The 26443-nt window shown below is 39.5% G+C and overlaps 1 protein-coding gene across 2 annotated transcripts; it reads right to left on the bottom strand.

The window, feature by feature from the left end:
* Window positions 1-25: 25 nt before the first annotated feature.
* LOC146483796 (uncharacterized) lies at window positions 26-26443 on the bottom strand. Of its 2 annotated transcripts, XM_085105941.1 has the most exons (25): window positions 25637-26443; window positions 24651-24854; window positions 23174-23300; window positions 22065-22289; window positions 20868-20911; window positions 20143-20210; window positions 19531-19602; window positions 19188-19334; window positions 18273-18438; window positions 17178-17408; window positions 16138-16277; window positions 14970-15142; window positions 13119-13387; window positions 10200-11945; window positions 8585-8725; window positions 7824-8043; window positions 6706-6983; window positions 5701-6045; window positions 4222-4329; window positions 3824-3906; window positions 3490-3583; window positions 2988-3069; window positions 2206-2354; window positions 977-1058; window positions 26-943 (listed from the first exon to the last, which is right to left on the bottom strand). In XM_085105941.1, exons 1-24 carry the CDS (start codon window positions 26132-26134, stop codon window positions 978-980), a joined length of 5691 nt encoding a protein of 1896 aa, XP_084962067.1. In that variant the 5' UTR covers window positions 26135-26443; the 3' UTR covers window positions 26-943; window position 977. The 2 variants fall into 2 exon arrangements, with proteins under 2 accessions (XP_084962067.1, XP_084962068.1); XM_085105942.1 differs by having other exon boundaries at window positions 26-1058; window positions 2206-2351; window positions 25637-26438.

Below are 26443 nucleotides of genomic sequence, written 5' to 3'. Positions count from 1 at the left end.
GTAGCGAATGAGTGAAACAAACTGATTGTTTTCTAGATATCAACATTTTAATTTTTAAAATTATGACATTTATGATTGTACATCGCACTTTTGACTATCTCACGCGTGAGTTCTAAAGAGCGTGGACTGGCAAGAGCTGTAATTCAACGAGTTTATCGCAAGAATGTTGGAGTCATTCCTATTTGGACGTATTCATACTATATTTACATTTGTTACGACAAAAAATGAAACTCAAACAATCGAACCTTGTTAAGGTAGACGTTGTCACACCAGCTGCCTAGTTCAAGGCCTCTCTCTGTCTTTCATGTCAGATTGATCGTGAGGGCCTGGGAGAAAGCCGTACAGGGACTAGGCAAGGACACCAGGACAAAATCTCGGTTTTCTTTCTTTAAAAAGAGTAGCCTGTCGCAGGCATTCAGATAGTGTGAAGCGTTACAAAGAAAACTGCAATGCGAGCGCATGATAAAAGCCTTTATTATTTGCGTACATTGCAAGTTTCCTCGTGCCGCTGCCCACTATCTGAACGCCCTGGAACAGGCAATAAAAATTGTTAACCTATTGTTAGTCTTTGAAAGTCTTAGTCACTGATCCATTCTATTAGGCGCAAAATTCTTTTTCTTCTTATTCGTCTCGTCTTTACGCACTTTAATGGCCTTTTCCCACTTTCTTTAGACCTTTTGTCTGATTTAGAAAAAGTACTGTGTCAAAACAAATGCTAAAAGAGCATCAGCGGTGTGTGTTCGTGATGTGAGTTCGAATGCACAAAATAAAACGAGGGCGATCTATTTACAATCTAGAACCAGGAAAGGCACAAAACCGCGTATTGAAAAGACGACTTAGAAGATGTCCTTTTCCTTTTCTTATTTCTTACTATTGACACTACCTATTTTACCTCCGAGGGCATATAAGATCAATTAGATACGACTAAATTAAAAAATCTTGAGAAAGTGTTTTCTCTCGAGAAATTGTTTTTTGTTTCAGTTATATTTAATTGATCGTGGACGCAGTTGTCTGGTGATAATGTTTTTCGTTCTGTCCTGCTCAGTCTCTTTGCCTCCCTGCAAAAAAAAATAAAATAAATAAACAAACAAACAAACAAACAAATAAATATATAAATAAATAAATAAATAAATAAATAAATAAATAAATAAATAAATAAATAAATAAATAAATAAATAAATGATGATGGGAACAGGGGTGAGAAAAATTCTTAGAATAGCCACAGCTTTGATTAAATCGGGCCGGGATCAACTAAGCCCAAATTAAGCACAAATTCTCCAGAAATTAAGACCTAGTTGAGTTATTAATGGGAACTAGGAACTGTAATCTTAGTTGTTAGGGGAAATCTTAAGGGTATTTCCTAGCCATTTGGTCTAGGCAAGAGTCCTTTTTAATACAGTCAAACCTGTATTAAGCGGACATCCTCGGGACTCTTGCTAGTTTTTTTTTTACAACAGAAAGGACCATAAAAGTCAAGTTTAAGGTGTCCGCGTCCGCTTAATAGAGGTGCCCGTTAAATACAGGTATTTTTTAAAGTAAATGTGGAGAAAAAAAGATGGTATTTGTGATGCTGTCCGCTTAATATGGGGTCTGCTAAATACAGGTTTGAATGTACAGGACGTTCTAGATGACAGTGTAAACTTTCCAAAGTAATGACTAGCCATGGTCTGTTCTCACCAATTTTATCTGAGAAGCAAGGGAAAACTTCAAAACGTCGACAAGATAAAATTTGAAATTCGAACCCACCAGGTTCCATTTCGACCAAACCAAACCAAATACACTAACCACTTGTTTAGGCCAATGCAAACTGGACGATTATTTTGTGGTTTCCATTAGTGCATATGTATTTTTTCTTTTTGGTTTTCAAAGTGTTACTAGAAAAAGACGAAGCTTTTTTGTGTGTGTCTCAAAACTTTCAAACTGCTAAGCGAAAAACAAACTAAAAATGTTGACAGCTTAACGGCAATAGGAACCTTCAGACTACGAGCACGACTTTTCCAAATCTAAGTTTGCGCGTTTAGATAACCGCTTGTCACACCAATCTTGTTTCTAGTGTCTCCTTATCTGCTGGTAAACAACGGGAAGGAGCGAGAGTTCTGGGGATGTGAATGATTTGAAATTTGAAAGTCGTACTCGTCCTCTGATCTGAAGGCCCCTATTAGCTATCCCTGTAAATGAATGAAAGCTAAACTAAAAACAACTCACTGGTTTGGCGGGGGACAGCAGAGCTGCCACACCAGAGGGTTTGCGGAAAAGCCTGCCGCGCTTTTTCGTTGTCGACTGACTCGTCTTCGGGGGAACGTTTTCAGTTTCATCATTAGCGTGTACCGCGTCTTTCGCACTATCTTCCCCTGTTGGAACAAACCAACAGCAAAAATCATTTATCACAACAAATCCATAGCAATTAACTAATTTTCAGCTATGTAGAATTCCCCGAATTTTGAGTGGATTTTAACGGCTGCGTTATGTCCGAATCATCCTCATAAAAATCTCTGATTTCGTTTATTATCGTCCTCTCTCGCAAAAATCGGTTGGCTCGAAGTCGGTGCTAATGAGATTCGTGAACTGTATGATAGACATCACAAGGTGTCCCCTTACCTTAATTCTCACTAAAACACACATAATTCTGTCAAACATGAAGTCATATGAAAACGACAAAAAGGCCCGTTTTATATGAAGTACACAAAATCAAGATTAGGTGCATTTCTGGACATAAGTGGAGTCGGTCCGTTAAAAGTCAAAAAGAAAGAAAAAAAAAAAAAAAAAAGAAAGCGAAATCCCGAGAAAAGAAATATTGTAACCAAAAAATACACTAATTCCTAGTCTGCAAAACAGTCCGTATTTTTGCCTTGTAAGTCATTCCAACGCCCACAATCCACACTTTCGGTTCCTCGCGAATTCACGTTTTCTGCGATTCGCATTTGCTCTACAATCAACTCTGAATTTGTATAATAAAGAACAAAAATGAGACAAAAAACTGAGAATACCTGTACTACTCATATTTTCCTGCAAGTCTGTAAATAGCTTTCTCTTTTCCGCTACACTGCTAAGTTTTGATTCGTCCTCATCCTGTGGAAAAACAGAAAACGAAACACCTCTTTCAATGTCATTGCCGAACAGTTCAGCTCGAAGCACACCGGGTTGAGTTTTGAGCCTGAGTAAATGTTAACAGGCCTGCAATGGACAGCACCCAAATAGCAATGTTTAAATCCAGGCAACACAGCGACCAAACGAAGCGAAAACGTATGTGAATAGCAGACAACGAATGCACAGAGAAAGCATTCTAGAGCATACCCTGGACTGTAACAAAAACGCACCAACTGTTACTTTCGAGTCGAGACTTCCTGAAGTCACCTTGTTTGATTGTGTTCATTTAAGTTCTCAAAGAAATGCAAGAAGAAAGATTGCCCATTAAACTTGCTTGTTTGTATTCGTAACGTTCTACAAGCTCTTCGAGAAATGCGCTAAAAATATCCTTCTTTCCCTTACCATTGTAGGCAAGACATCGACTGTTCCGGGAGTCGTTCTTTTCGACCGGGTCGAACTTGCCCTCGTCGCTTTCTTTGTGGACGTCCGAGTCCGCCTGTAAAAACGGAAAAATAATTCTGTTGTTTTGATAATACAACCTCATCTCTGTTAACTATACCCAGTTCAAAAAATTCCCTGGATTTAGAATTTCCCTGAATTGATAGAAAATTCCATGACTTTTCCCTGACCTTTACAAAAACTGTTTTTTCTAGCTTTACGCGCTGTCGAGTTTCCCGCATTAGGCGGATGACGCTTTAAGCTGCTGCTTAGGCAGTTTACAATGTAAAATACTCACGATTTTCTCACTGATCCCGGAGTGAAATCTTCATCGCTTTCTTCTGCCTTCCCTTTTTTTGTCGCAGATAATTGATTCTTGAGCTGAAATAAAGACCAGAAAAAACACACATCTCTTTTGATGTAACTCCAATTCAGGCTTACCTTGATTTTAATGATGGATCGGGCAATAAACTTTGTAGTGTATGTTAAAGTGCTAAATGAACTCATAAAAATCTTTCTGAGTGTTAAGGCCCGTTTAAACGGTTTCAACATTTGACTTTCATTGATACCAACTTTTTTCTCGCTATTCAAAGCGGCATAAAAAAAGGTACTGGTGTCAATGCCCTCTTTAAGGTTGCCTGAACAAAAGAATTTGTCGCACGAGTGAATGGGACATCGTATGATTCAAGAAGTTACCTCGGCCAGTGTCATATCACTACTGGTTCTTTTGAGCGCTTTTCTCTGGCTAGATCTTAACACAGTAGATTTGTGGGCTGAGGAGGCAGTCACTTCCGTGTCTGGGTCCTGGCGAGAAAGAAAAAAAAAATGAAAGTTAATCGTTATTTTATTTGTTGGAGTTAGTGTCAGGAAGTAGCCTGGGTGGCGGAGGCACCGCCGATGCGGTTTTTTTGCTCATTATTATTTTTAGACAACGGGCCTCTAGAGCCAGGGTAGTCACAAAACTGAGAAAGAGGGCTTTTACATGACTGCGCAAGTTGTCAATCTCATTAATAATTCCTTGATGAATAATTTCGCTTACATAATGAGTGTCCAGTGTACTCGCGAGATTCGAAGTCCTGAGATGTACAACCCCAAGCCTGTGACCTGCTCACTCATATGAGTCACCCGTAGCTAAGTGGTTAGAACATCTAGACTGGTAACTGGAATTAAGGTCGTGGGTTCGATTCCTCCTGGGGGCTCAGAAAATTTTTTTCCGAGAATTTTCGTCGCCTACATATAATCTACTATTCTATAGCAGTGGGTGGTTCGCTAAATAATTCCTTCCCAAACTTATTAATAATTCGTGAGGAGAAAACAAAAGCAAATCGCCATAGTAAAGGACGGGACGAAAATTGCCCGCAGCGATTTTACGAGGATACAAGCCGTGCCTCTCTCTCCACTGTCCTTGAGAAAGTACACTTGCAAACAAACCAAGCACTTCAAGAGGAAAAATGAATGTTTGGTTTTATCAACAGGGTTGGTAAGGTAATCTGGCCACCCAAAAGAGATTCGAGTACTGACAGTATGAGCGTTAGACCTCTTTTCTGACGAAGGTCTAACGCTCGAAATGTCAGCACTCGCAGCTCTTTACGGTGGTCAGATTACCAAGTCAACTCTGTTGATAAAACAAAACATTCGTTTCCATTCCCCATTGACGCAGCAACAGTTTCTTTAGAAACCAACTCCCTTATGGACGGTGCCTACTAATACAGAAGTATTTTTGCGCACGCATTTTTAGAAATAATTAAGAAACACAGTTAACTATAAAAATGAGCGAAAAAACGGAACGACGTTTCGGTGTCATCCTGTTGCATTCTTTACTTGATAATGGTGCCAGGATGACACCGAAACGTCGTTCCGTTTTTTCGCTCATTTTTATAGTTAACTGTATTTCTAAATTTAATCTTATTAGAATTAAAAAACAATAATTCTAAAAAGCGCTAAAATACAAAGCAATGTATGGCGTTTTTTCCCAAATTAAACTTTCTTATCTCTGAAAAATGCATGGTTACCCCAAATTTTCTTTCTAAAGACCAATAGCACTTGCTAAGTTCTGCTTTCTCCGCGTAGCTTTAAACCGCGCAAAAAAAATTCCTGTATTCGTAGGCACCATCCATAGGAAACCCGAATATCTCGAGATGCGCAGAACGTATGCGGTTCCCTTTCAAGTCTTACCGAGGCAGAAGAGTCAGTTTTCGCAGTTTCCACCTTTTCAGCAGCCACTGTTTTCTCCAAACTCTCTTTCTCGCTTTTTATCTCCTCTAAACTCCGGTTCTTCTCGTCAAGCTGCCTTTGCAAATCCCGTTTCACTCTTCTCACTTCCTCATCCATCTCTCTCCGCATCTCCTGTCGACATTGCTCCCTGACGGTGGAGAGTTTGATCTCGTATTCTGCTTTCTTTGCATTAGCCACTTCTAAGGCTTCCCGCATCGCCTTCATGATATTGTCTCGTGAATCACTAGCTTTACTAAGCTCTTCGTCTTTCCTTTGTAACTGCGTCTTCAGAGATGAACGTTCCTCCTTTAACGTTTATAAAAGAAATATTAAGTAGAGATATATACAGTCAACGCTCGCTTCCAGACATCTCGCTATTACGGACACTCCGATAATACGGACAGCAGCTAAATCCCCAACAAAAAATAAATTACAGACGTTTGACTGAAATAAATTCCCGCTATTACGGTCTCTCGCTATTAATAACACTAACTCGCGGTCCAGAGGGTGTCCGCAATAAAGGGAGTTGACTGTAGCGAAAATATTTTAACTTAACGGGACATTGTCACCTTTTTTTTATGCCCCTTTGAAAAACCAAAAGTCACAAAAAACTATCCAGTCGAGTTTTTTTGAAAGTTACTATACGAGGGTAATGAACTATTTATGAGTTTCCTTGGTTACAGATGGCAAGGATGAAAATGTATTGCAACTTGAAAAAATTAGCTACTTTTTTTCAAGTCCTTCCCATGTGTCTTGGAAAACTCTCTAAAAACTTTGCTCTCTTTCTTTAAATCACCTGATGTGTACAAATCTCCTGGTGTTCTCAGTGTTTCCATGCAAAGATATCAAAACTATATCCTGTAAGAGGACAGCCGCTTAAAAACAAACAAACAAAAAAAAAAAAAACACAGGTATTACAGGAAGCGGCGTCGCATTCGTGACGGCCGGTTACATGTAAAGATGTACCTTTAGCTTCTCTATCTCTTCCGCCATTTTATCCCATCGTTTGTTCTCCTCGTTGGCCATCAAAGTCTTCTCTTTGAGATTTGCAATCTCAGTTTTCTTCCTCTCGACTTCTTTTTCAGCAAACGAACACTTATCTTGCCATGTTTGTAGCTCCGTGGAAAGAGTTTCTATCTCGCTCTGGCGTTCGTCTATTTCTTGAGCCTGAGTCGCCATAACGCGATCTTGTTCCTCCAAGACTTGTTTCATGTTGGATAGCGCTTCTTTCTCCTTTCCTGAATCTGACAAAATATCAAACATAAAATTGTTAGTTATGTATGTAGGTTTTGCGAGCCTTTTCTTCAGAAATCTCGAAAATAAGTTCTCGCAATACATAAATAAATAAATAAACAAATAAATAAATAAATTTTCAAGTATTTTCTTTCACACAAAATTTACCCTATCACTGTTGCGTACAACAATATTATATCGATACTGTAAGAGTTATTTCCATAGAAATTGATCATCCGAACTGACACCATTTATAAGCGCAATACTTTATTTTTTTTCCGAGTATGCCTGTGTCTTACTGAATAATACATATTTCTCATATATTCACCAGGCTTAAAATATTCCATCACATTTATTCCATTGCGCATATGCCACACATGACATTCCAATCCTAGCAGTATGCAGGATGTTTGTCCCATGAACCTAGTTTAATGGCCTTAGCTCCCACGAGTCTCCTGTAGCTCAGTGGTAGAGCATCCGAACTGGTAATCGGAGGGTCTTATGTTAGACTCCTGATAAGAGCACTCAGCTTACTTTTCTCAATACTTTGCGTAGTTTTGATGCTCAGTTTTTAAAAATTCAGTCAGGAATGTGGAGAACGAAACGTTTGATGGTCAACATCAATATTATGTGACCAAGGTTTAGAAAAAGATTCTCGCGCTTATACGGAGACTCAATTCCCAACTGGTGCAATTCCGAAAGGTTTTCTCGTTGTTTAGACTCCGTCGAACACAACGAAATCACCATTTGATTTCAAGCACGAACACACGTTTTATCCACTAAAATAGCTAACATAGCAACAAAAGCGATTCCGCAAAATGCGAATGTAAGACCTCCTTAATTATACTAACCGGACGTCACGATTTTCATGTCCTTAGTCAGGGCTTCAAGCTTCTCTTCCAAGGAACCTTTCTGCTCGCGCAGTGATTCAAGCTGGTTCTTAAGCACCTGAGTGAGATCCTTCGATTTCTGCTGCTCCAACTCCGCCACACGAAGCTTGAGCTCCAGTTCATCAAGTGATTTGTTTCTTTCTTGGATAGTCTTTTGCATGGACATCATCTCTTGGTAACTCTAAAATAGCAGCTTTATATATTAGGCTTAATCAATTGAATTGATAGGATCATTAAGGACTGCTTGTGGTCTACGAGGGATAGTAAGCGTGTGAACCACGCGCGCGCGCAGAAATTCGCGCCGCCCACGCGGTGACGCGATGCGCGGATGTTGATTCCCTCTGCGCGATATGAAACACCTTGGCCCCTGTGCGTGAACTCTAAAATCTCCGAACGAAACCTGCTGTCCCTTCGAACATTAAGGGTGCGTTCGATTGACTCTATTCCGGAATAGGAATACATACAATGATGACAAGAAATCCCTCATTAGAGGATTTTGGACTTACTGGAGTAAAAAAATCGCGCTTAAATTATCATGTGTCAGCGAAAGTTTGCAGAAAAGTCTTCCCAAATTTATTTAAAAAGAAATCTAACAGCTATTCCGCTACATCTCTTGTATGAAGATAATGCCGGCTTTGTCAGACACCAGTTTTGCAGAAAAAATGTCAGGAAACCAACCCAACACTCACGCAAACTGAAAAACATGTAAAGCATTCCTTTACCTTGTCCGACTCCTGTTCGGCGGTTTTTATTGATTCCCTGAGATCGGCCACCTCCTTCACTTTCTGTTCGATTTTTTCATTTCTTTTCTCCAACTGAGATTGTGTTTCACTCAGATTCTGTTTCAGTTTCTCTTCGGCGTCCTAGAAACAAAACAGAATATCCCTCTTGTGTTTCCCAAATTCTCAATTGCTTAAGGACGGTGCCTACTAATACAAAAGTATTGTTGCGCGGTTTATGACTATACGGGAAAAGCAGATTTTGGCAAGGGCTGTTGAAATCTAAAAAGAAAATTGGGATAACCATGCATTTTTCAGAGACAATTAAGCAATAATAATAATAATAATAATAATACAGTAAAATGCAAAGCGATGTATAGCGTTTTTCTTCCATATTGAAGCTTTATTATCTCGGAAAAATGCATGGTTACCCACCCCAATTTTCTTTTTGGATACCAAGAGCACTTGCTAAGTTCTGCTTTCTCTGCATAGTTTTAAACCGCGCAAAAAATATCACTGTTTTAGTAGGCACCACCCATAGGAAACCCGAGTATCTCGAGATGCGCAGAACGTATGCGCAGTAACAATATGTAGGCACCGTTTACATAGGTTTTTGGCCTGTGAACAGGCTCCCAAGTGGGGTGAAACCAAGCTCGGTTTGTTCTCGCCCCCAGACTGCACTTTCGTGCTCAAGTTGTAGTTTTAAATCACCCGTGTAAAACTGTGGTGAACTAGAGGCGCTTTCAGCATGATTTATCGCCGCGGTATCCCAGAGTTTTCGAAAATGTTTAAAACATGATACAAATTTGCAGATTTCTGGTAAAACGAGCAACGAAATCTCAGAAATTGCAGTGAAGTGCGACAAAAGCTGCATCAACAATCGCAAGTGTTGAACTACCTGAAATTTACTTCTTTTAGACTCTTTGCGACCTATTTTCAGGGTTTATTACAAAATGTAAGCCGAAAATCTGTTTGTACCCCCGTATTCTTGAGCTTTCTCTTTAATGGAAACTTCCAAAATCAATCAAACAATCAGTCGACTGTAGAAACTTATTGGCATTTGCTTTGGTTTTGTTTTTTATTTTTAAACGTTTCGTAATTGGTTAAAAAACTGGCGCCCTTTTTTGTCAACCAAACAGTGGTCAAACCTAAACCAATCATGGCTGGCCCTCACGAGTTTTCTCGCGCATAGCGCCGATTACATGTGCGTACTTCGAGTTTTGACTCGTTCACTAAATTGTCTGTGTCACTTGTGATTGCAATTGGTTAAATTGGTTACTTTAGCCTACGTTTTACGACACCCAGTTGTAAATGCATTACTTCTGTTCTGGCGAGAATTGATCAATCTCGTACCCAGAGTCCTCCGGCCATTTGGCAAGCGATTGCTCGCCAGGAGAGACTCTAGTGAATTCAAAAAAAATTAAATCTTTTTGATTGGCTACCCCATGACGGCTTGTATTGTTTTACCGCAGAATTTCTACGGTAATAAAATTCCAGTTTCCAGTCTCTCCCGGCGTCCACCCGCTGACCAAAAAGCCTCAGGACTTTGGGTACGAGATTGAGGATTCACAAGATGGAACTAAGCCCGCTTTATAGTAAACTCACAAAACATGCCTACCTTGACCCTCTCGCTTCCGCGCAAATTCTCTTCCTCCAAAGCTTTCACTTTCTTCTCAAGCCCAGACACGATTTCGTTTTGAAGTTTTTGAACGTCTGCTTGAAATCGAGAACTTGTTTCTTTAGCGGTTCTAACTTCTTCTTCTAACTCCTTCACTCTCCGTTCAGCTGACATCAGCTTCTTCCTGGCTTCATCGAGTTCAGTTGATGATTTGCTCCTAGCGTCTTTCAGTTCTTCCTTTGCAGACTGAACTGCGTTTTCTTTCTCCAAAAGTCCTCGTTTCTCACTCTCCAGCTGTGTTTGCAGGCAGGCAATCTTCAAATGCTGCGAATCCATCTGCTCTTTTAATGACTGGATTTCTTCCAGCTTTTTCTTGACATCTTCTTTAACCTCATTAAGTTCCGTCCTCGCATCTTGCAGCTCCTGCATAAACTTGGCTGACTTCTTCTCGTTGTCGTTCTTAAGTTCCTCTATTTTTTCTCTGGCTTCCTCAAGTTTGCTGTCCTTGTTCGCCAAGAGGTCTTTGCTTTCTTCTCGTTCCTTATCTGCCTGCACAAGACGTCTTCGCAGTGTTTTCAACTCCTCCTTCGCGCGCATATTTGGCTCCTTCGGCAACTTCTCCATTTCGGATAACTGCCTCTCCTTCTCAGCCAAAGACAGTTCGAGTTGTTTTATGGAGTTATTTCTGGCGATGACCTGGCTGTTTTTCTTATCGAGAGCCTTCGTTGATTCCTCTAACTGTTGCTCCAACTTTTTCATTGCATCTTCATCCTGAAGCTTTTTGATTTCTGCTCTGCACTCCTCCAATTCTGCTTCCAACTCACTTATCTTTTTCGTAGATTCATTCTTGACGTTTTCCATTTCAAAAGATTTCTCATGGATCTCTGCCTCCAATTCTTTGATTCTGGCTGCTTGCTTGGCTACTGACCCTTCTGCATCTCTTCCTTGGTATACTTCTGTTTTCATTCTTGCCAAAACTTCAAGCTTTTCTTCAAGTACTCTCTCGAGTTCCAACGCCTTCTTTGAATTATCGTCTTTTACACTTTTCAGCTCCGCCTCCATTTCTGTGGTCTGCTTTGCCATGGCCTCCAACTGAGCCACTTTATCACAAATTTCCTTCGCAGCGCTCTCCAACTCAGACACCTTTTCGTCTCTTTCTTTCTTCACGAGCTCAAGCTGGGAACCTTTCTCGATGCATTCATTTTTCGTCTTCTCCAATTCTTCTTTTGCCTCACGCATCTCTTCCTTAGCTTCTTTCAGCTGTTTTATTAGAGCCGCCACTTCAGCATTTGCTCTTTCAACCTCCGTTACTTTCTCTTTAAAAGCTTTCTCCTTCTCCTCGACTTGGGCAGTTCTCTCCACGCGCTCCGTTTTCCCTTCTTCAACCATCTGTTTCAAAGAGCCAATAACTTCGTCTTTGGATGTCAGAATTCTCTCTAAGCCTGCAATCCTCTCTTCAGCTTCTTGAAGTTCATCTTTAATTCTTATAAGTTCTTCATCGTTGTCGAATGCTTGCGCGACGTAGCTTCTTTCCCGCGCCAATTCTTCCCTAGTCTCCTCCAGCGTCCTCACGACTTCTTTCATCATGGAATCCTTTGTTTCTAAATTCTTCTCCGCATCGGCAAGTTTCATCGTGGCAACTTCTAAGGCTGCTTTTAACTGTCCAAGCTCTTCAGGATCCTCAGTCCGTTTTGCCTTGGACTTCTCTAATTTTAACTCCTCTGTTAGGTGCTTCAAAGCTTCGTCCTGTATTGGAAAGACAACAGACTGAACGCGCAATACATTTCAGTCAAATGGTGTGGAAAGTTTGTAGTAGAGAGAAAGTTCGTTTCACACCCCGATGTTTGTTTGTTTTGTTTTGGCGGGGGGGTGGGGCAACAAATTGAGACAAAATTGGAGAAGTCTGGCTACATGATCACATGCTATTCCAATGCAGGTCAAAAAACTGAGAAGAGAGATAGGAAGGAAGACTGAAGCGACCTGCACCGTTTGCAACGTCTTAATGGTTGGTCGAGAGGACAAAAGAACGTGCAAGAGAACAATGTTCCCGGCCCTAAAAACAATGCAGCTGAAGCTTATGCAGGTTTACTGGGAAGGCTGGCTGTTGATACACTTACACAAGAGTTGGTTTCTATTGGTAGTGTAACGCGATAAAAACGCAATCAATGAAACAACTCACAATTTAATTTACAGTATCAGAACCCATCCTGTGATGTTCTATTCAGTAATTTTGAGAGACATTTTTTTCGGTGTGTGTACGACAACATAACGAATCAGCTTTATTTAATCTCGCTGGCCCCATCAGCTAAAACCGAGTTCAAAGTGGAGCGTACATCCAATCTGATAACAAATCATACAAAAAGCAGCATGTTACTTGCAGTATCCTAAACGTTTATAATAGAAGGAATCCAAAGTACAGCGACTCATTTGTTCATTTGTCAAGTGCCGTCAGTAAATCGAAATATCATTTCACTCGGTTCCAGGAAACGAACCTAGCAAGAACAATCTTTTTAAATTCATTTAATAATACATGTTTTGCTTACAGACATAAAAACATTATTTTACATTCATGGCCTCAAAGTGCCTTTACATAATTTTCCTGGAAATGTTAACGTTTCAATACAATTTTCTCACAAACAGAGCTTTTTGTGCCCGCACAAAAATTATACCAGTTGGTCTTTTGGTGATAAATGCTTTGTAACTTAGACATAAATAATTTCCTTTGAAGATGTGTACCTCAAGGCAAGCCATCAATTTAACGTGAGGCCTATTTTGTCATAATGCCCTTACTGAGTTCTACGAAGTGAAAACCTTGCAACTGTCCTCCCTCCAAATAAACAGCTGTTGTTGAAGTAGTAAATAAGTTTTTCTTGAGAGAAAACCTTTTCTCCTTTAGCACTTGAGGGCATGCACACGCACCTGGTTTTTAAAACAAGCTTCCTGCTCGTCCAGAGCAGCTCTCAGTTTCTTGATTTCAGCTTCCTTCTCAGTGAAAGCTTCTCCAGCCTCGTCTAACATCTGTTTCAGCTCGTTTACTTCTTCATTTGCGTTGTTCAAGTGCGTTTGAAGTTCAAGCACAGCGTCGGAATTTTCTGTCTCCTCTGTTTTACTGTCTTTCAGTTGTTTCACCTCTTGGCGAAGCTCTGCGATCTTGGCGTTTAGCTCGTTGATAATGTGCTGCTTCTCCTGCAAAAGTTAAATTTGTTTGTAGCCTTTTGCATACTTTTTCCTTGTATTGTGTTAGCGTTAATTTGATCTATAACTTCCTGGGCCGAGTTGTTCAAAGCCCGATCAAGCTAATCCTGGGTTAACGTGAACTTTGATTCGAGTTTATTTACTAATCACTGAAGACTCTTCAAAAAGATTTCTGTTCCTCAGTTTTGACTTAGACTTTTCTTAGCCATTAACTTAAAATTAGCTTTTAAAAACATTTTCAATGAGCGAGATGAAAACCTCGTTTAATTCTTAATCGCGGATTAGCTTTAATCGGCTTTCGAACAACCGGGCCCTGATGTCCTAATCTAACTGTCTGTCTGTCTGTTTGTCTGTCTATCTGTCTGTCTGTGTGTCTGTCTATCTGTCTTTCTGTCTGTCTATCTGTATATCTATCTGTCTGTCTGTCTGTATGTCTTTCTGTCTGTGTGTCTATCTGTCTGTCTTTCTGTCTGTCTGTTTATCTGTCTGTCTTTCTGTCTGTCTGTCTGTCTTTCTGTTTGTCTATCTGTCTTTCTGTCTGTGTATCTGTCTGTCTTTGTGTCTGTCTGTCTATCTACCTATCGAAGGTAAGTTCGCACGGTTTGACTTCCTTCATGCTTTGCATTTTTCTAAAAATAAAACGGTGATTAAAAGCAAAATTGCCTTATAACGCTGTCATGAACCCTTCACGACCAGCTTCTAACTTAAACCTCTCCTTACAATATCACTACCAGATCAACAGACAGGTCTGAGAATAAAATAAATGATCACTTAGGGTAAACATGTTTTGATGACGAACCACCTTCTCCCAACTAAGACCACAAGAAATGTATGGAGAATAGTCAGGAGAATATTTAACAATTATTCACCTAAGTGGAGGTGAATAGTGATGGATATTTTATTTATTTATCACCGACACTGAGGTGAATAATTGTTTTAGTATATACCACACAAGTTGAATAACTAGTGCACAAAAAAATTATTTTACTTCTGACAATATACCGACAAATGGTATGAAATTTTAAAATCTTGCGCGCCACGCGGTAAGCGATTTTCCGTCTCGCTTTCTGGCGATGTTGATATTGGACCGTAATGAGTTGACCTAAATATATAGAGCTTTCCATGGTCTAATACGCTATTCGAAAAAAGGGGCAATTAAATGCAGTGTTTGTTGTGTTCAAAAGAAACAAACGAAATTCAACGTCAAATAACTTCCCTAACATTTGACATCCAAGAAAACCGTATGAATACCAATTTTGCCCGCAAATGTACAGAAAATTCACTGCACGATAATATGTATTCTGGCAAAGCTTCTTGACTTAGGACATGCCCCTTTACGAAAATGGTGGATTTTACCACAAAGAAGTCTTTACAGCCGCCTCTTATTGCTCCCCTTCCGAGCGAGCCCTAAATATCTCCATTAGAAAGGCTAACTTGATCGCATTTAAAAGCACGGTCCACCACACAGAGACTGGCAAACCTGTGGTTTTACTGCTCTCTTGACGTTCCCAGCGAGGAATGAGTCACTTGCTTCAGCTTTTTGTTTATTTTAAATTATTCCCAGTTCCCTCTCCTTAACCTTGGTCTGCTCCGCGTGTAAGAACACACTTGGTACCCATTCCTCGTCGTCCTCCTCTATCCGCTCGATCCGGGCTCTTTTCCTAGTCTTTTTGATTGACTGCGTCAACAGTTCTATCCTGCGATCACACTTCTCCTCGACAGCGTTCACTTCCATTTTGACACGTTCACTGTAAAAGTACGTACATGTAAGTTCCTTTGACGATTATAAAATTGTACTATTTTCATAACTTTTCATTAACGTAAACTCACTTGGTACTTGAAACGCCGGTTTGGGTTTGGAAAATGCGGGCATTAAGAGGAAATTGCTTTGACTCTAAAGTAGAAAAGCCTTAATTTTGAGTTGTGCGAGGGAAGTGCTAATGGGATGGAGGATGAAGAATATCATAACAATGGGAAGACATTTAGTAAGGATAATTAATAAACAAAGTTTTTTCAAGGGGTCTTGGCGATGATTTGCAACGCAACACTGAAGAAAGAACGATAGTGAAATACTATCGCAAACTGTTTGCGATCAATCGGCGAGATTTTTACATACGTGACCAGTTGTGACTAATCAGCAGCAAGCCAGCTTTGATTTTTGCGCTCTTTTAAAACCTAGCGAAATCAGGCGGTATGCATGCGCGTGTAATAACGTCCCAAACAATGGCTTCATCCCAAACAGACTTTGTACATAGAAACACCGTTCTTTTTAAGTTGATTCTAGACAATTCGTTGACGATCGCGAACAAACCCCAAGAAATTGAAAATTTCTCTTCTGGTCTTGTTTGCGACGATTTGCCGAGTATCGCAAACCTACTGCTTTGCAGTCAATCGGCGACGATATTCAGTTTGCACACGTGACAAGTACTGACTAATCAGGAGCGAGTCATCTTTGGTTTTCGCGCCCTTTTCACGCGCATGGAAAACGGCCGCACAAACACCACCCTGAAGAGAGTTTGTGATCCTGCCATCGCAAGTTGCTTGTGAATGTTTGCGATATTGTTACGCGTATATGAAAGCTAGGCTTTAGCACTGAACCCTGAGAAAATCAGTCAAAAAAAGCGGTCCTGAGACCAATCAGGCCTCAAGACAGCATCGCATAAACCAACTCAAGAGCACAGGAGATATAAATGAAAGTAGTCGCACTTTCGCCCTTCAAGCTGTCATTTAACTTTCACTGTACCTGTAAGCGTTTTCGATAGAAACTAGTTGCTCTGCCATCTCCTTGCACACTTCTTCTCTTATGTTCACCTCTAACGAGTGCACCTTTCGTCTCTCTTCGACCAACTTTTGTTGCAGAACTTTGACCAAATCAACAAGTTGCTATCAAGGAAACAAATATGCAGTAAAACTAAAGGTACATTTTTTGAACAAGATTTTACACATGAACCTAGTTTAATGGCCTTTGCTCCCGCGAGTCTCCTGTAGCTCAGTGGTAGAGCATCCAAACTAGTAATCGGAAAGTCTTGGGATCGACTCCTGTTATGAGAACTCGGATTTTCTTTTTTCCGAGTATATCTGTCTGTGTCATTGACTGAATAACACATCATTCAAGCCAAAACATAACTGTTCAATGTTGTAAGACAAATATTGAAGGCTTTTTGAACCTTTGGCTCATTTGCTTTACCCTTGCCCCTGCCTACGTACTGCTATTTAATATTAGTATAAATCTACTAGTGTTCTATCACGAATGCCGTTCTCTGATTGGCTACGCTACTCGCTATCTATTCTGTGATAGATAGTGAGTACCGGTTTTCAACAAAATGGCGGCCGCTTCGTCGCGTTTTCGAAGTGTCTGCCATGAGGATATAATTAATTTACTTGTTTAGTTTTGAACGACTAGTAGATTTATACTAAAACAATTAGATTATTCGCTCTCGATTTCTATGCGTGATAGCTGATTCGGGCTGCGCCCTCATCAGCTATCACGCGATAGAAATCTCGAGCTCATAATCTAATTGTTAATTAGAGAATTAGGATCACGTTTTCGAAAAACGGTAAAAATGACAACATAAGTGAATAACCACTATTATCCTATGTTTTCCGCTTGCAGTTTTACGATTCTAATTGAGGTTGAATAGTTTCGAGTTAGCGTCAAAGGCCAGACCGGATAAACGCAATCATAAATCTCTCTATTCTCACAAACGTTTGGCGATCAATGATTTTCCAGAAGGGTTGAATGAAATTAGGAAAGAAGAAAAAACGTCTTCCTGCGTCACCCACCTGTTGATAGAGACTACCTTCGTCTCTACCATTTTCAAGAACTCCATCGTCTTCATCCTCGTTCTCTTCCTCTAGCAGAGTAGCATCAGCCGGAGGGGCTGGGGTGCATAGCACTCCATTGGCCCAAGGTACAGACAGCCTCGCTGCTTTGGAGCGTGGTGTGGGGGCCAAAGTGCGGGACTTCTTAGCCGGTGGAGGGATATCGACTGGTTTGGAAACTCTGGTGGTGACCTGCGATTTGGGGTGCAAGGAACGATAAGATAAGGCAACTTGTCGAAATGAATGGGAGAAATAACCATGTAACAGGCCATTTCCGAGTTGCTTCGAACCTCATTATGAAAGCGAGGCTAGGTGCCAAGTTTTTTGTTTTGCAAAATTAGTTTTCATTCATATGCAAAGAATTCTAATTTTCAAAAGAAAAGCTTTGCACATAGCCTCGCTTTCATAATGAGGCTCAAAGCAACTTGGAAATGGCCTGTTCACGACGCACACAGTACCGGCGATCATGTCACTACGTAAATCCAAATCATAGATTTTGTTTGGAAACCAATTCTAGAAGCATCTGCAGTTGCACGTTATTTTAAAAAGTGGAAACCCGCTTTATAGACATCCGGTTACGGTTGTGTTTTTCCCTACGAAATTCTCATATAGTTTCTCTTTACATTAGTCCATGTATTACGGACAAGGTATTACACTCAACTGCCGAGTGTACAATTTAAAACCATTCGCTTTGGGTTTCTTATATAAACAGACTACCTTTTCGGGCATTTAGCAAGTTCACGGCTAATATTATAACTACACCGCTTTTCTATGTACTCCCGTTGCCTTAGCAATGAATGTGTGTTTTCTTCAACTTAGGTGATAAGGTAACATGGACACGATAACGAGATTTGAGTCCGGACGTTTCGAGCGCTAGGCTTAGCCCTTCGCCGGAACGACGGGTCAACGCTCGAAACGTTAGTACTCAAATCTCTTTACGGTGGCCAAACTACCTTTAGTTATCAACTCTGTCAGAAAAAAACCAAACATTCGTTTCTATTGCCCACCGACGCAGCACCACAGTTTCTTTAGAAACGAACCCTCTTTAACTCTTACCTTCTTAGCAATGGCCGAAAACTTCATGACGTGGAAAGTTTCGTCGAACATGGAAGCACACATGTTAACGTTCACGACCATTGAAGCTCGTCCTCTACCGCAGAAAAATCCCTGAAACAAACGCGTCAGCTTGCTCTCGCGGAAAGGGATGATTAGAGGCTGGCTTCTGCAAGGAAATGGTTGAAGAAATTTTATTAAAGGGGCCTCTATTTTCTCCAAAGCACGAAATGGTTTGCTATTTTGGACCATTCGTTGAACCTTTTTCACCAAAGTCACGGAAAAGCGCATCAAATGTCCGCCGAAATTAGGTATCCGCTTTTTTGGCGGGTTTCGTAGCATACCGAAAAACATCCGAAGGAGACCTTCTAAAGTGTGTTGATCAGGTTCAGAGCACATAACCTGACCGATGACAAACAACAATAATTCTAAGAAGGTTTGAAACCCAATTTTGTTTTGGGATTCTAACTGCCCTTCCTAAGACCTTCTTTTCCCGCATAGTCATAAACCGCGCAAAACAAGATTTCTTTTGGGAGGCCCTCCCAGATGCGCAGAATGTATAATTAATAAATTATTATTAACGAGGAGTGTTTTATCAGCTGATAAAACACTCCTCGTTAGTATGCGGTGTTTCTTGTCGTATGCAAATTTCCAACGTTCACAAAAGCATAATTGTTATGAACTCTATTGACACACGCTTTTCCAAGAATGTTTTTGAAGCTGTTCAAAAACCTCGCAGCACATGTTTTATCGGGTCTAAAACCACTCGGCTGCGCCTCGTGGTTTTAAACCCAATAAAATACTCCTGTTCGTTTTTTAAACATTACGTAAAATTAGTTCGAGTTAGTGGTGTTCATAAACTTTTCGCAAGCTATGCCGGCGCAAAATGAACCCATGAAGTAAGAAATCACCACTTACGGATTTCGCTGGTTATAGCGCAGATATTCTAGACATTTTCCAAGAGTCATTAATGACGTATTAATGTTGCCAGCTTCTTTCAATCGATCCCCTTTGCTCTGCGTCTTAGAATACCGTTCTGACCCGGCGAGATCTACGAACGACAATCTGCAAAGAAAGAAAATACAAATCACTAAATGCTCTGTAAGTTTTAACAAGGCCACAATCGTGCATAAAACTAAAATACTATTAAGTATTTTACAAGGCTAATACCCGGCGGTGAGTTAAAAAATGAATCGTCTTCACAAAATTGTACTGCAGGCCTTAAGAACAGCAAGCCACTGATGCATTTACTAGTCCCTACCTGCTGACACGAGCAACATGGGGTTCATCAACATCCACAACACGCAAAACCTTGACGCTGAATATGCAGTGACTGGAGAAAAAAGGAAACATTATTTTACACAACTCTGAACTATAAAGTCATATTGCATACATGCACTTTCTTCATAACAGTAGGATATTGACAAAAAATTCCTAAATAGCTCAAAAATCTGGCAGATGATTATTTAAATTTATTTAGTAAAATTAATCTGAAAGGTTTTTGATGTTTGTTTGCGATATTTTATAAAAATTATTTGATATCGGATTTCCATACAAACACTGTTATTTCAGGACGTGTTTGCCTACTCGTCAAAATGGTGTAAAAGTTACAAAAAAATTGCTGTCATTTAAATCCACATTACTTAATTAACTGTCAGTACAGCAATTTGACTAAAAAAATGAACAAATTATTAATTTTGTGACATACACAAGTGGTGGTGATCACAAAATGTCAGATTGACTGGCTGGCCTAGACAGTGAATACAGACACCTTTATAAGATACAACTGTACTTGCAGACCACGGCTGGCCATGCAGACACGTGGACACTGTTAATTATTATTTACTAGTGAACAGTTACCCTCAGCATTTACCTCCGACTGGAATTCTGGTTCAGTTTCGTTGAGGCTATCTTTTGGTTTTTTTGACCAATCTTTAGAATCTGAAAGAAAATATAAATTGAAGTAATGCTATTCACTGTTTTTTCTTAAATTAGCAGAACTGGAAATAACAGTCTGTCATGTGACTCTGTCTGCCATAATTTCTAAAAACGTTCTTTGATTAATTTCAATTTTTTTAACTGTCATTATAATTTTGACATGACGCTGGTGCATAAAGATGCTTAACGTGTCACACAGGACGACTGTATAAGTTGCAGTTGTGAAAACAGATGCTCTCACTACATGCAACTTAAGTTACTTTTAGTATTTACCGTAAGTACATATTATCCATCATTACTGTCAAGCATGCTACTTGTTGCTAATGGCTAATCTCCATTTCATTTCCATTTAGCAGAATCCATTTAACAAAAAGTACACATTTAACATTAAAAGCGAATTATACTTTAACATCAAGAGAATTCCAAAACTCAGAGCAAAATATTTTAACATTCGAATGCTTTGTTTGAATCACTTGAACTTCATCAGCGATGTGAATAATCAGTTGACATCAAGTGACTTCGTTGTTGAATGATTCAAACGAAATACCCGCATGTTAAAATTTTTTGCTGAGTTTTGGAATTCTCTTTACCAGAGCAGGAAAATTTAACATTTTTGGTAAACTATAATTTGTTAATGTTACTACAATGTAAGGTTGTTACCTTGTAGGCTTCATCTGGATTTGACACATAAATTTCTCTCAGTCCTGGAAATTAAGTTAAACAGATGAGAGTCACTTAACCAGCATTATTCATTTTTTTCATCCAAGTTCAAATACAATGTATATGTATTCCATATATCCCACTTCCATCAATTCACCCCAACAGAAATATTAATTCACAAATTTACAAAATGGCCAGCTCCCAATTGGCTAGATACTCCGATTTAAGTTGGTAGAGCACTGCATCACTCATCAGTATCATAGATAGCCTCATTTTCAGACGGTCTGGAGGTCGCTCGAGGCCACACACTCAACCGTTTGAGATTATCAGGCTATATCACAGAGGTCATGAGTTCGAATCCCATTCAAGCCTGAACGTTTTTCGGGCTTTTTCTTTTTGCAACTGCTTTTAATTAGCTGTGTACATTCACTTAGTTATTAACAATTGGCAATTTAAATAATTTGTTTACACTGATTGCAGGGCTTTCATTGAGTGTCACCAGCTGGAGATTTTCCCTCTGCTGGTGTAACAAATGTGATCCCTGGCTTTAATTCTTTGAGAAGGAAAACAAATGAGGCAATTTGACACATATTACAAGAAAAAAAGTCACTGTTTTTTCCCCTCTCCCCACCTTACACTCATCGCCTATTTAAAAACATTAGCGACAGCCTGTAATATAAGGAATTTGAAATAAACACCCTCCAATGACACAGTCAAACAAAAGACAATAAAAGTTTGTTTACTGACAGAAAATAAAATTAATGTGAAACAGAAGCAGGCAAAATTTACAAAAGAAGGATTTTTATACAAATGTAAAAGCACAGGGTTCTTGTCTAGCCTCACACTCAGTCGTTTTTAGGGGACTTGTATTGTGGGGAGGAGGTAATACGAGTCCCCTAAAAACGACTGCGTGGGAGGCTAGGTTCTTGTCCTGACTATTCTATATCAGGGGAAAGTATGTGAATGATCCCAATGATTATTTTGTTGTCTCTGGAAAGCTCTATATATATCAGTAAGAATGTTTACTAGATGACATTGGAAGACACTTCTGAGAGTGATGATAATTTTAACTATTTATAACTCAATTTATATAAACGGTACGGTACTTACTTAATGATGTATTTCACTGACAGTTATTTATTAATAATTATTAATAAGGAAGAACAAATACATGTAGATAATAAACCTTTCCATCACCTTTAATGTAGGGGTTTCCATTTGTGTCATCACCAAGTCTGAGGGTGGTCCTTTTTTTACCTTTCCCCATCGGACAGGGTTCCAGGAGGTCATAGATTGTTTCGTTGTAGATTTCAGCAAAGGATACCCACACAGAGAATTTTACGGGGCCCTGGGCTTCAACGTCAATTGTAGTGTCATCTGTTATTCTGGAGACATTTTCCTCTGCATCCATTGATGGTAATTCTACAATTAAGGACGAAAGGAATTTGACTTTCCTGATGAAATTTTTGTTGTAGGGTCTCGCTAATTACTTGCATACAGACTTGTTTTGACATTAGGAATTTCGTTTGGTGATTTTTTCTTCGCTGTTTTGTGAGGCAGCACTAATTGTTTTCAAGAAAAATAGAGTCAAAAAATTGAGTCAGCACTATTTGAAAATTAACCTGCAGTTCACAAAGGAAACCAACCATGCAACCAAAAAAAGTCATTGTAGACTCAGCGAAGCAGTATGGACAAATTCATAATTATTAGATCACTGTTTGGTCGTTGATAAGTTAATTTTTCTGTCCAAATAAACGCTAAATCGTGAGAACTGCAACTATTCAGCCAAAAAAAAAAAAATGAAAACTGCCAAATGTGGATCAAGAGTAATAAAATTTAGCAACTTAACCCTTTAACCCCTAAGGCAAAACCACATTTTCTCCAGAATCCAGTACTACAAACTCAATGTCCATGTATGATATACCATTTTAAAGCTACTCATGAGTGTATTTCATAACTGATATAATTATGAATAAGAAAAGTTATGGCTTCGAGATTAATGGCCTTAAAACAGAAAAATTTAAAAGTTCAAAAACGTCCCAATCCTTGTGTATATTAGGTATACCCCTAAACTACTAAGCTTATTTTGCAGTTCTCAACATGTTCATTAATGTGAGAGATGTCTTAAGACCCACAACTTCTAGGGGAAAAAAGTTGAAAAGTTATAAGCCAGGGTGGTCAACCATATCACATATAGGAGGGGGTTAATTTTTCATCCTTTTAATGAGTAGATCTTTAGAAGACCATCTAAAGAGTTATAGCATTATGTGCCAATTGGCACTCTTAGGGATTAAAGGGTTAATTACCTTGCTCATGATCTCCATCCTGACTTTTCATGGTGTTATGAAGAACTGATTCATCACTACAGCTGACCTTGGACACTTCAGCAGACATATCTTGGTCCAGTTTGAGAAGTGCATTGATGTCAAATGTCTACAATTACAAATAAAATAAAAAATGAATAAAAAAAAATCCCAGCCCATGAACATCACAAAGGCTAAATAAGGGAATTCAAGGGCCTATTTCTACTCTGAAAGTTTTCTTTTTTAAATGGTTTTGATTAGTGGCTCAGTCTTGTCAAATTCTGGTTATAATTCTGTTTTACTGACAAGTTTAACTAGCATTGTTTTACCATCATGATGGTAACCCTTCCCTTGATAGATATTTTTTCAGTTGGTGACAGTAGGCATTAACTTGGGAAGTGAGAATTTGAGTTCTCCCAACAGGAGTTGAACCTAGATGTGAGTGGTTGAATCTCAGTGGTAGAGCATTTATCCTAAGGCCCGGTTCAGACGCCAAATTTTTCATGAGCCGAACCTAATACCTCGAATTAAGTACTACATGAAAAGTTCAGCGTCTGAATCAGTTGAGAAAGGCTGTTTCAATTTGGAACGGCTCAGCCAGGAATTTCGGCTTTGGAACGGCTTTGATTCAGACGTCGAACTTTGCATGAGCTGAACCTAATGCATAAATTATTATAACGTATTTCAAATAAAAAATTAAAAATAAAAAAGAACCTGCTAACATTTCGATTGCTTTTGCTTCAAGTAAATTAAGTTCGGCTAATTAAGTTCGGCGTCTGAATCAAAAGGCGGGATTTTCGTGATTTGGGCAACCTTAAATTGAATTGAGTTCGGCTCATGAAAAGTTTGGCGTCTGAACTGGGCCTAACTAGTAATCAGAAGGTCGTAGGTTCAACCCCTGTAGGGAAACTTGGACTTTCTTTTTCCAAATATGCCTAGCCTGCTGTCACTAATGGAAAAATACGTCTACATGTACTGACCAGGGCTTGTTAAATGTTCAAAAGGTGATTAATGCCAATCCACGATTCAAAGTTAACCATGGTTTTCAGCTTGCTTGTTAAAAGCTAATTTTAAGCTGGAATGGTGACAAAAAGTCCAATTAAGCCAAAACTGAGGGACAAAAATCTTTTGGAAAAATCATCATTGATTAGTAATTAAACTCAAATCAAAGTTTGCGCTAACCCAGGGTTAGCTTTAATTGGCTTTGAACAACGGAGCCCTGGCTTAAACCATAACATTACATTTCTTTCTTCTATTCTAACCTTAATAATAATAATAATAATAATAATAATAGTAATAACAATCTTTATACAGGGAGCCCACATCACGAAAGTGATATTCAGTGGGGCCCCGTAAAACCTTGTTAAAGTGTTACATCAGGCAATATGTAAACACAAAACATCAACAAAAACACCCCAACATTCATACCTCTTTAACAAACTAAAGGTACATGTACAGAACAACTTTAAATAATACTCACGTCTTTATCTAGAGAGGAAAGTAAAGCACTCTTATAAGAGTTTTCCCTGTGCACTTCGTCATCTGAGAGCCTTATAACATCTGTGCAGAAACGAGGCTTCAGATTCATCTTAGTATAATGCTTTCCTTCAATGCTGTTAAACAGTACATCCAAACTCCTTGGTAGAATTCCTCCATCTTTGGGAGTACCCTGGATTGTGTAGGTCTGAAATATACAAGGAACGTGAATGAAAAGCCAGGGTTTGGGGAACAATTACACAACTGTAAAAAATTCAGCAAGACTCTTAACACTACATGCAGAGTCTCATTCACCAGAGATTCGAGTGCTGGCGTCAGTCCTTTGACAGAGTGAATCTAGTTTGTTATAAAAAAAATATGTTTACACAGAAACCTAAGGAAACGGTCAACAGGTCTATTTTGCAGGAAAGAACTATTTGTACTATTTTAGAACTATTTTTGACCAAATTTCCACACAGCCACATACACTCTTCACTACATGCTTGCTGTTGTTTGGAAAAGGGTTAGTATGTAGTATGACAGTGGTGCATGTATGAGGCTGTGCGGAAATCTTTACTATTTTTTAACATCATCCTGTTGACTTTGCCTGGAGGTCAAGTCAAAATGTAGGTAGGGAAAATTGTCCCTAACTATCGAATGCTACACTCCACATCATCTAGCAACAGACATTTCTTTTTAGGCAAATATTTTTGTTAGCCTCACGATACGTTTGAACCGCACTTACTCTAAACTGTATAAAAGGATTATTCACAGGAATTGATTCGTGTGGAAATCTCGTTTGGCGGCCCGCCAACCTTGTGATGTTTGACAATTAAACTGTCCGCCATGGGGACCACCGGTGCCTCGTGCAAGAAACTTCAGCAATTTCCAGGCGAGAGTTAAGGAAAACTTTTGTTATAATCGTATACATTAAGGTTTAATTTCCTTGGCTATAGTTAAATTAAGTATAAATCTTAAGAGCTTGCTCACCTTGCCTGAATTTGTTACTCCATAAGTAAACACAAGGCAATTTTGTCCGTGGATAAAATCAGCCACCAAAGGCAACGTTGTTTCATCGAAGAACTTTTTCTGTGTCGTTGCTTCGTCGAACACAATGGAGAACGAAAATCGATGCGAAATCTCACCGCCGGCACGAGTGCTGTTTTTGAATGCAAACGATTCCTTTGGTGCATTCATCAACACGGCGGAGGAACTTTCCTTTTCAACACACTGTTGATTTTCGTTTGCTTCGATCTCTTCATTCGTGAAAGGACGAACTCGCAAGTAAACTTTCATATACTCGCGTCCAGAGCTCGAGCTGTCGGAAGATGTCTTCTCTTTTGCTGGAACCGCTGGAACCTCAAATTCGTCGAGGAGATTCTTGCGAATGTCGGCATTGTTGTCGACGCCGTTTACACACTCGTCGATTTGACACTTCTCCGATTCTTCTTCACCATCCGAAATACAGCCGTGCTGTTCATTAGACATTCTTAAACACCGTCTAATAAAATTATAATAAAATAAGAGGGTAGAGTAAGAAAATAATCAGGAAACAGTACATCGAAAACAACAAATATGTGAAGGCAGAGTTTTGAACTTGCCACTCGTTGATTTCACTTTCCTCTGATTGGCTCTCTAAGGGATTACCGCTGTCCACATTGAGCCTGCGGCGGGCAAGTTCGGACTTGGTAGATCAAGAAGGAATTATATTAGGGCCTCTTCATGTGAGCCTAGTCGACCGGGCTGGCCTCGCCTCGCCACTCTTTTCTTTACAAAAATTTTGATAATCGAGATCTC

The sequence above is a fragment of the Pavona decussata genome, unplaced genomic scaffold (genome assembly GCF_977016875.1).
Source record: "Pavona decussata unplaced genomic scaffold, jaPavDecu1.1 SCAFFOLD_38, whole genome shotgun sequence".
Taxonomy (NCBI): Eukaryota; Metazoa; Cnidaria; class Anthozoa; order Scleractinia; family Agariciidae; genus Pavona; species Pavona decussata.
This window is presented reverse-complemented; position numbering and strand designations above follow the sequence as displayed.

Coding starts and splice junctions, on each gene's coding strand:
- LOC146483796 (XM_085105941.1), bottom strand. CDS start 26,134: ATGTCTAATGAACAGCACGGCTGTATTTCGGATGGTGAAGAAGAATCG. Junction 13,388..14,969: donor CGCGGAGCAGACCAAGGTTA/AGGAGAGGGAAC, acceptor TTTAACTTTTGC/AGGAGAAGCAGCACATTATC. Junction 6,984..7,823: donor CATGAAAATCGTGACGTCCG/GTTAGTATAATT, acceptor ATATTTTGTCAG/ATTCAGGAAAGGAGAAAGAA.